Source organism: Sardina pilchardus, chromosome 14 (assembly GCF_963854185.1).
Source record: "Sardina pilchardus chromosome 14, fSarPil1.1, whole genome shotgun sequence".
Classification (NCBI taxonomy): domain Eukaryota; kingdom Metazoa; phylum Chordata; class Actinopteri; order Clupeiformes; family Clupeidae; genus Sardina; species Sardina pilchardus.
In genome coordinates, this window is record NC_085007.1 from 18,787,467 (window position 1) to 18,798,191 (window position 10,725).

The 10,725-nt window shown below is 41.2% G+C and overlaps 1 protein-coding gene across 1 annotated transcript; it reads right to left on the bottom strand.

The window, feature by feature from the left end:
* Positions 1–6,676: 6,676 nt before the first annotated feature.
* LOC134100733 (transcriptional and immune response regulator-like) lies at positions 6,677–7,495 on the bottom strand. The gene has a single exon (XM_062554122.1). It carries the CDS (start codon positions 7,387–7,389, stop codon positions 7,093–7,095), a length of 297 nt encoding a protein of 98 aa, XP_062410106.1. The 5' UTR covers positions 7,390–7,495; the 3' UTR covers positions 6,677–7,092.
* Between the last annotated feature and the right edge of the window lie 3,230 nt (positions 7,496–10,725).

Here is a 10,725-nt window from a genome sequence, read left to right on the forward strand (position 1 = left end):
ATTCAGAGAACATCTGGGCAAAGCAGAACTTTGTGGAAATTAGTCACTAGGTTGGCTCCATGGCAAGCTGTTTGAGTTGCATTCTACCTCCAAAGCACTGTTCACTTTGGATAAAAGAACATATGCCACATAAATAAATATATAAGTCCTCAAACCTGGTGTAAACACCCAGTTGTTAATTCATCTGACTACTAATGATCCATTTTCATGAAATGTGAAGATCATCTGTTGTGTTTCTCATCATTTCACTCAGAGGGGACATACCAGGCGAGCACGGAGAGGCGAATAGCACAGAGAATGTTTGCATTCTGATTTCTCCATACATACAGTATAAACATAGCAATATGACTTTACCCAAGTGACAACAAATGCCTGTCTCTTCACAACTATGCTGCATGTACAGTACAGTACGTCCATATTTGTGTGTGTGTGTGTGTGTGTGTGTGTGTGTGTGCGCGCATGTGTGTGTACAGTATGTGTGTGTGTGTGTGTGTGTGATAGCTGACGTATGTGATGTGTACAGTCATCATAGCCCTGGGGTGGGAGATGACCCTATGATACCACACAGGGCCATTGTTTGGCCTTCAGGTTTCCGTTTCTCAGAAGTGCGGAGAATCAGAGTCGCCGTTGCCGTTGCCAGAGCCAGCCGCCTCCCTGCTGACACATGGGCTCCACAGGACACTGAGATCTTGTTAACAAGATGCGCCCTGTGGGCTAACGTGCCGTCACGCTCGAGCTCACGGGGGGGTTAGGGGCCACTGCCTGCCTAGACGGAAAGGTCAAGCGGACGAACTGTGGCCTGTTTGAGCGGATTTGCCAGTGGTGTTTTGACAACAAACATCAATGCTGTCTTGTTTGTGCTGTAGCACCATACACAAACACACATAGATATACACACACATTTACTGTACATATTAAGATACATTTGTGTTTGTCTGTAAGTATACATTTGGCTCAATCCAACATAATAGCAACAACAACATGAAATGCATTAACTACACAGCTCTTTTCAGCATACAAAATGAGAGCGCATATGGACACACAAAGGGTTTGTCAACAAATGTGCACTTGGTCAATAAGTCTTATCAGAAACAGAATAGAAGAACTTGCTGAGTTAATTGACGGGGCTTTCATTTTTTCTCTCTCTCTACAAGCTCTGAAGTGACCACCACGGGGCAGTAATGCTGACCGACTCTTTCTCCACGCTGCGGATCAGGCCCCTGTCCCCGCGCTGGACCTTCTCATATGAGGCTGTGTGAAGGAGATAAGACTTCCTGCCGCTCCCCCCCCCCCCCCCCCCCCCCCCCCCCACAGCCTGACCACATTATAGCAGGGTGTTAAAGCCTGACAGTAGTGCAGTCGTGGACATTAAAAATGCATGTATTCTTGAGTGCGTGTGTGTATGCTTGTGTATGTATGATGCTGTGTCTAGAAGCCCCACGTGAGATTGGCTGTGTTTGTGTCCCATTGGGCGTGTTCCAGTCCACACAGAAGTCCACACAGCAATGTTCTGCGCACTCTACAGTATGTATGCTGTAATATTTGCCTGAGTTGCCTATTCATCTCTCCAAAAAACATGAATCCAAACTAATTTTTGTAGGCCTATATTTGAAAAAACTTGAACATTGAATTCACATAATCCAGAAGGCTACATATTGCACCTTCCATGCTTCGTGAAATATCTGTTCAATGCCTTGTCATCCACATTTTTTTCCCCCAATCTCTGAGTTTACAGCATTGGGAAATAAACATGGGAGATCACTATCCCTTCGCATGCCCCCAGGCAGCCTCACATGCGTCATCACAATAGCTGTACTACAGATTATGGCCACTGGGTGGCATCAAAGCAACGATGATCGTTCATCGGCTCTTTCTGGTTACACACACGCACACTATATTGACCACAGGAGGGAGTGATGGTCTGGGATTTCAGACATGTGCCGTGCTTTGGCTGTGGTGAAACAACAGCTCAACTCAACGACTTTTGTACTGCAGGTGTCCTGCCAAATGACCCTTATCTGTGCCCGCATCTGTTCCTCGTACAGTCTGTTGTTCCATTAAATACTTTTCGAAAGATTAATGAGTGTCTTAGCCGTTGGTCAGCAGAGGAGGGTAGGCCTCTAGCTGCTGGGAATGAACACGTTGGCCTGAAGTATCTGACGCCTGATGCGCGCCCAAACTTTTTGACAATAGATAAGGAGTCAAGTGTCCCAGTCAGATAGAGATCTTATCAGCTGAAGTTATTCTGCAGTCTGAACTGAGGCTCTCCTCCGATGGCTTTACTGTGACAGTCTAGCTCTGTTTTGCCTGCATGTGACTTTGAGATAAGGGTGTTTTTTTGCAACAACAAATGAACTGTATGTGATAACATCAAGACTGACTTTAAGAACGTTCACTTTGTGAACACACCTCAGACAAAACTTGTTAGATGAGAGAGAGAGAGAGCGAGAGAGAGAGTGAGAGAAAGAGAGAGAGATTCAGACATTCTGTACACTGCCGAACTGCTTATTAATAAGAGATTAATTAATCTCAAAGCATTTCCACTTTCCTGGGTTTAAATAAATGACTTGTCTTCATGCCAGTAAGCCTGCAGACTTCATGCCATGTTTCTACAGCTTGTATTGGCATTCACACACTCTTATGTAAACTGTGTTTAGTAAGCGGTATTGTCGAACTCGGTTACCTTTAATGCGGACTGAGGTCACAAATGGTCTAAGGGGCCAGCATAGCCTCATGTGCTGTGCTATATTCTATAGGTCTAATTATGTTAAGTGATTTTCCAGACGCATTGTGCAAGCTATTGCTGAGGAGCAAAGGAAAGGGCATAATTGCATTTTATAAGCAAGCTGTCCTGTTGCATAACATCAGTGAACAGTGACCGTTCTTACATGAGCTAGTTTCATTCTCTGTGAGACATGACCTCTGGCTTTGGGAAGGAAGTCCTTCTTACTGGGGGATATCCCATCGTCTCCGGTACACTCAGAGACGCCAGACAACTAATTTAAAAACCTGTGAAAGTGGAAATGCTTTGGGATGAATTATACCCTCTTATTGATGAGCAGTTCAACAGTGTACAGAATAAACTTCTTACTAAAATAGGGTTTGGAAGTGAATTTTTGAAAATGTCATGATACACTTTAAGATATAGAGCAATGAAATTGAATATGGTTATTCTATGACCATAGTCCACAGTGTCCACAGTGGGGCAATGCAATCATTGAGCAAATAGTGAACAGTATACCAGTTAAAAACAGTGGCAAATGGTGTATGAAAGGAACACAAGGTTTGGACCTGTTGTCCCAGTTAATGTATAATAAAGAGTCCCAGTTAATGCATATTTTGTAATGTCCAGAGGCCCAATGAGGTTGTTTTAAACTTCAATAATCTTTTCATCTGACTACAATTTCTAACCAATATAGTCAGTGATATGCACCTCCAGACAATTATCCTTCTGTCAAATGTTTATTTGAAATCATAAAGGACTCCAACCCAAGTAGTCGTTTACAGTTCAGGGACTGTACAGTAGGTATAGAGTCTGTTAGCTCAGTAACTCCTGAGTTTTTCTGACCAGTTCTAGACCCAGTTTTTCCACTCAGAGGCTCTGCGGCTTGTCAGTGAACTTATCTACCCAGCTCAGGAACTAAGTTTGGCTCGGCCTTCAGCGGTACATGCAGTTCAACTAGAAAACAACACTCCGCCAAATAAGTACCTGATTAATAGGTTCCCTGCTACTGGAAGGCAATAACTCCAGGAAAACAATGCCAGGATTAATATTATACTATCAATCAGTGTTAGGAACACTATCAAAAAGCTAATTAAATAAAGCATTACGCTCTAATGTAACAACCAGTTCAAACCAGACTCTAAGTCAAAAGTAGCCTACTTTTTCTACTACTTTTTCCGAGGACTACACACAGAACATGAGAGCTCGGAAAAACTGATTAAAGAGACAAGACTTTGTCACTTCCCTTATATATCCAACCAGAACAAATAGACTCTAAAATTGTATATCAAGTAAAGATTTCCATGGAAACATTATTCACATCTGGAGACTTTTGAACCTCTAGCGGTATTCTCTTATGGTAAGTGGTGGGGGTAACCCTTCAGAGCAGGAACCATTTCTACCAGGTTATAGAAATATACACATGTGTTTTTCCTATCTGGACACAAATGTGTCACTAAATAACTAAGTTATTTTGTTTTCCATGCAAGTTGTGTTTTTTTCCAACATATATTGTGTAACAAATAAAAAAAGGAAACAACACAAACTGTGTTGTCCTTACCTGAACACAGAGATGAGATGAAGTAAATGTACACTCTTAAAACAAATGTTGTTTTCAACATGTTTGTTTTAAGAGTGTAGACTACGGTTACCTTTTTGTTCTAAAACTGGGACCCTTGTACTTCTCACGCTGAGACCATAACACGATACCAAACACAAAAAAGAATATAATTGCTCATTTGAGAGGCACATTTCAACATTCAAGTTGAGTTTACATGTCTCTGTGGGCATAGGAGAGAAAATACAGAGAAAAGACACAAGATCAAATGGCAACTCAAAACAATGGCTTCTCACGTCAAAACATATGTACTGTACATAAATATAAATAAACAGGGACACATTGATTACAAAAGGGTGTACACCTTGTGTCAATATCAAAATCTTTCCACTGCATCAAGGTATGCAACACTTTGTAAGAATTACAGTGGCAAGAAAAGTACAAATGATGGATGTGAACAAAAACAGTGGCAACTGGCAACTGACAACTACTGAGGCACAAGGAGTGAGTAATGTGGTTACAAGGAGATTTCCACTGGGCAGGAAACGCCTACACAACCCTGGCAAAGTCCCAGGATTCTATAACGGGATAAAACTCCATGGACGCAAAGGGAATTCGGCAGTAGTCATAGTTACAATAAAGTAATTATTCTTCAGGCTACCAACAGCATGTTGGAATCTCCTATGGCATTTCAGAGGCCAGTGTCAGATCTCACTCATCCCCTCTGAACAGAAAACTAACTGATTTTACGCTTCAAATAGCCTACTGTAAATATTCAGGACACTATTTGATCACCAAGAAAACCTAAACTGGAGCTCGTGTAAATCAGCTTGAAAGCAAATCATAAGAACAGATACCATCTCTCCTTGAAGAATATTTTGATCAATGTTTGAGGTAAAAAAATCCCCTAAGCCTAGGTACACTAAGTTTCTTGTTACTTCGTTGTCATGGCTGGCTGTGTCATGTACCCTTTTTAACACTCCCTGTAAGTCTGAGCAACACAGACAGTGACTCAACAGGTGGTTTCATTTTTCGCTTTTGCCCAGCGCTTTGGTTAAACCAGTCTGAACCAGAATCACAAGGGATTTCCTGCTTCAGGGAACATTTGCTTTGGTCTGACTCAGGGTCCAAAACTACCATCTCCATGGCGATGGGTCTTAAACTCACAGGGTAGTCAGCAGGGACTCCACTGCCATGCTGACGGGTGGCTTCAAAGTTCATGTGGCCTTCCTCTGACAGGAAGAGGGTGTGAGATGGTACCATGATTCCACCATGTGGTGGGTCTTCCTGTTGGAAACAATGGCACGGTAGTTAGAGGGTGGTCTGATAACATTTCAATCACAAGGACCTTTGTTGATGTACAGCAGATGCTGTTTGACGTCAAAGCGGGACCTAAGTCCTCCAGAGGAATGGAGAGGGAATGAAATGAAAGCACCAGAGTGAGACAGAGGAATGTAACATTAAAAATTAAGTGATGATAATAAAATATTAGTGTAGGCCTAAATAACTAATAAATCATAGAATGATATATTCCAAATTCCAATAAAATGCATGTGTGTTCATTTCTGAATATTTTTGGCTAGATGAGTGTTTGCGTGTGCGTGGGGTGGACACCACATACTGATTTCAAGATATATGTTAACTGAAATGCCCTCAAAACAACTTTCAGCTGGCGTGAGCAGACGGAAACTAGTTCAAACTAGTGCGACATGCTGCGCCTTTGATAAGGATGGGGTCTCCCTCTCCGCATAAATAAGCCCTTATCTCTGCTTAGTCAGCAAAATATTAGGCCAAACTGACAGAGGCATGTGTGAAATGATCTAACCTGAACTCTGAAGATGTCAAAACATAATAGTGAAAGTATTGATACAGGCATAAATACTAATATAGTCTGTTATGCATAAATAGTAATATATCCCATGTTCTGCAATAGATGGAGTCATCTCCACTCTTGCATATGATTGCATTAGTGGTAGGGTATAGGTGTGCTTATAGGATGTATTTGCACCCTACCCCATCCAACCCAAACACAATATTGACCACCAACATGAAGCTCATTTTTAAGTGGTTATTACATATTGCATTGGCCATATAAGATGTTCATATGTAGGCCTACTGTAGATAAAGCTCTAATATTGCAGAATGCATTTTACATCATGCAAAGACTGGAGCAGTGTGTCTCTAAAGAGACCACTTGTGCCAGTATTACTGCAGATTCACATTGCAGGTTTCTTCAATCTGAAGACCCTGACTGTAGACTGCCTTGACTCTCAACATGTTATCTATGGGTAGCCTACATGGTCATCATCTTCTAACTGATAAATAGGCTATAGGTCAATATTTGACAAGATGCGCTGTCCAGCGTAATATTGCAACATATTCACCCAACAAAAAAATAAATATGTAAAATATAAATTTATTACAATTACTTGGATAAGACATTTTCACAGTTCTGTAACAAGAGCATTTTTAAAGACAATTTCGTCTTCGTGGTCAGCTTGATCACTTCCAGAAATCATGTCGAGAGTGTCTTTACAGTTTCTCTAGTCCAGTTAACAAGCACTTCGGCGGACAAAAGCTCTTTCATTTCACATGCACATTTCGGAGCTGCGCGTTTTCTCTGGACTCCTTGCAGATCCGTTCTCACAGAGAAGCAACACGATGAGCCACATTCGCCACTGCAGCCGAACCTTATCCAAAGCAGCCGCATCATTCCAGTACTGCCAGCCAGGTCGGCATCCACTCACACTGGGCATCGACTTGTAACCTAGGCTACTCAACCAGATCCAAACAGCCAAACAATCGGAGAAAGTCAGCGAAATTTCATGGACTGACGCGACAGTCCTGTGATATGGAAGAGTTTGTCTTTTCTCTCCACTTGTAAGGCCATCAGCGCTTTGGCTTTCCCATCAGGATCCTGGTAGTCGTAAATGCTCCGCACTCTTTCCATCGCTTTCAGGTCTCCGGACCTGACAAAAAGTTTGAGCAGGACATCCTGGTTGACATTTTCGAATATGTTGGCAACCGCTTTCTTGCGATTGGCAGTGTCAAATTTATACCCATTGATGGAGGGGCTGACACAGTGGACGTTCTCACAAGAGCAAGACATTTTCGGTGGCTTTTGGTAGTCTTCTGCACACGTTCACAACAGTCAGCGAGCTGGTTGTAATGTGCTCAGTTTGTGCCCTCCTCCGTTTAAATACAGCAATAAGAGGGATGCTACGCATGAGAAAGTTTGTCACCCTGTGACATCACACGCTTGCCTACTGCGGCGCTCTCATGCTGACACCGCCCATTTCAGTGTTCAAAGAGTTCATCGCAAACGCAATGTCGAACCTAGCAACCAATGGTCACACAATAATGGATTGTCTTGTTAGCTAACATCATAATAAATCTTTTTTTTTCTTTTTTTTAAAATACGATCAACCTTGATTAGGTGTCCTGTCAACCTTGATTAGGTGTCCTAGGCACACAAGGCATTTATGCTTTGTCATATAGCCTAGGCTATTTATTATTTCAATTAGTAAGCCTACACCTAAGCCTACATCTTTACAGAAGTGAAATAAAATACAGGCCTAGGTTTACATAACATCATGGCTACAGTTCTACATAATTTAAAACCATAAATATTCACTTTTGATTTTTTCCTTATATTTATTTATTTCCTTATTCCAAAATGTGCTAAAAGGTGTTTCAGCATGTTGCAAATCTGGTGATGAACTCCCCACCCAGAGCGAGTGAATATTTCAGTAAGCTACTGTAAATATTTTAAAGCCCTGCCTCTTTTTAGGCACAGTTACGTAAATGCTGATTGAGTGATGGTGGGACTTTCAGAACTTTTTAGTGTTAATATCTCGAATATATCTCATCTCCCCAAGTTTGTGAAAACGAATCTTAGGCTATTGTTTTTATTCTTTAATCTATTTTTTTTTCTCGTAGGCCTATTAGGCCTATCTATTCTTTATTGTTTTTGCGCATTGCTTGCACATTGCCATTGCAGTCGGCTAAGAAACCGAATGGTACTAACAACAATAGAACTAAAGCCATGATCAAAGTCTGATTTGAATTAAAACTGAGTTCATTATGATTGTACGTAGACATACATAGGCCTACACCCAGTCCAATACAGTCTAGTGCCCTTTTAAATAGTGAACTCTGAGCCAAGTAGATAATTCTCATATGGATAATATTATGCAGGCGTCAGTCACAACCAGAGGTGATATAACAATGTGGTAAAGATAGGATGTGATTACAGAGCGCAAGCTGAGCCAAGTGGGGCTCCACCTGTGATTGAATGATAGTCTTTCAACTGGAACTCCAGGGCAAACTACAGTACTCTCACTGACTTTGTCTGTCTTTATATGCTTGCACGCCTCATCAACAAATGGCAACAAACTCCAAACACCAACAGTGTGCACTACCAGTCTGTGTTTGTTGGATGGAGTCGTTTGAGTTGGACATGTCTAAAAAATCACAATTTTCAACTGCTGTCTGAAGTGTGGAGCAGGAAGTGGTTTCTGAGCATTTTAAAGAGTGCAACCAACAACCAGGCTCTGCTGGGGTTTTAGGCATTATCTGGGCAGTGCAAGTACCTTCTGACACATACATTTTCTACGACAACTTTTCAACAGAAATGTCCTGTTCCGAAGAAGGATTATGGGATAAGAACTTCGTTAGCTTCTCCAGAAGCCAGGCTGGACGCATAATGGAAATTCCCACAGGTACATCTGACCATTCTCCAGCGAAATCCCTTTGCTGGGAAACTGGCTTTGGAGAGGGCCTGTCCTCAGACTACCCTGTCACTCACATACAGCCCTTGGGGTGGAGCACACTGGGGCAGTGCGTGACGACACTGCGGATGTGTGAAGTGGACTTTCACTTCATGAATTTCTCTGAGAGAAGCCCTGTATAAAATGTCAATCCCTCCGTACACAATCCTGTTATTGAGGATATCCGAGAAACGATGGTCATATCATACACCCTATCTAAGGTCAATCACTGCTAACTGCGTAGGCTGTGACAGCTCACATGTCTGAGAACAATGCCCTAACTGCGGCCTTGTGTCCGTGACAATGTAATGGATATGATCATTCTGTGTTCCATATCACCTGGGAGCCACAGTCTTCCGTTCAGCCACAGGTTCTGTCCATCCTTGGGTGTGTCACACAGCATATCCTGGTATTCTCTTACCATTAGTGTATAGGTTTCCTGACAATATCCTGAGGAGCTCAGAGAGAGAGAGAATCACTGAGAATCACAAGCCACAAGAGCATGTAGCTTGACTTATAGAATAGGCTACATTTTGTCTACTGTACTGTATATTTTCACAAATAGCCTATAAAATGTTTAATTAAACTATATAAAATAGCAGTTACAAACAACAAAATATTTTCATAAAAAGAACAGAAGCAAAAGCAAAGAAAACATTATTAGGTGGAACAGCATGTAGAACCAGATTGTTTTCCAATGAATTCCAGAAAGTGAGGGGAAATGATGGTAGGCCTACTGTATATGAAGTACATTATAAGGATGTGTGTCATGTGTACTATGTTCTAGGTCAGCCATTCCCTATACATGAATACATCACGCTAACTGTGTATTGAGTTAGAAAATGTAACATACTAAAAATGAATGTAACTATTCCCCTAAGAAGGTATATAGCAACTTACAATGGCATCAACAAACATGACATTAGCATCAAAATGAACAGTTCATATGAAACAATAATAACAATAACCATAATAATTAATGAAAGACAAATAGATAAATCTAGCACATTTTGAAGATCTATCGCTCAAAACCCTTTCCATATAGGCTACACATACATGGTGCAGTAGCATGCCTGTATTTGGATTTCTCTAATGCGGCAGTACTGCAGAAGTATGTGTCTCCTTCTGAGCCTCTTGATAGCACAGACTGGAGTGGAGGTGCCATCCAAGTGTGACACAGGGAAATTGCCATTTTGGAGTGATAAGCAGCTAATTAAAAATCCTGTTACAGGAGCTGGCATGGGTAGAGAATGTTTAACCCAAATACAGTATAACAGATTTGTTTTTTTAATTCAATATGTTTTTGGGATTCTACAATTCAGTCATATATTTTTTTACATTCAGCATCTCAAATAAGTCTGCATATGTATTGGGATAAATATCTCACTTTATATCTCATGGGGGGAAAAAAAATCACTTTCAATGTTCAACACAAAAAATCACTTTCAATGTTCAACACAGCAAGACATCTTTTTCTAAATAATTAGTTGAATGAAGTCTCCACCTAGTGGTAGAAGATGAAGCTGCTCCATTATGAGCAGCTAGGGATATATTCTCAGACTGGTCACTATATGAAATAGAACATGATAATAAAACAATTACAACTGCAGTTCTTGAAAAGATGTAATGCTGTGTAAAATGTGAATAAAAGCAGAATGATCCAGTAGTCAACTCTT

What these genes read in the sequence shown, in the direction of transcription:
- LOC134100733 (XM_062554122.1), bottom strand. Translation starts at nt 7,389, where the DNA reads ATGTCTTGCTCTTGTGAGAACGTCCACTGTGTCAGCCCCTCCATCAAT.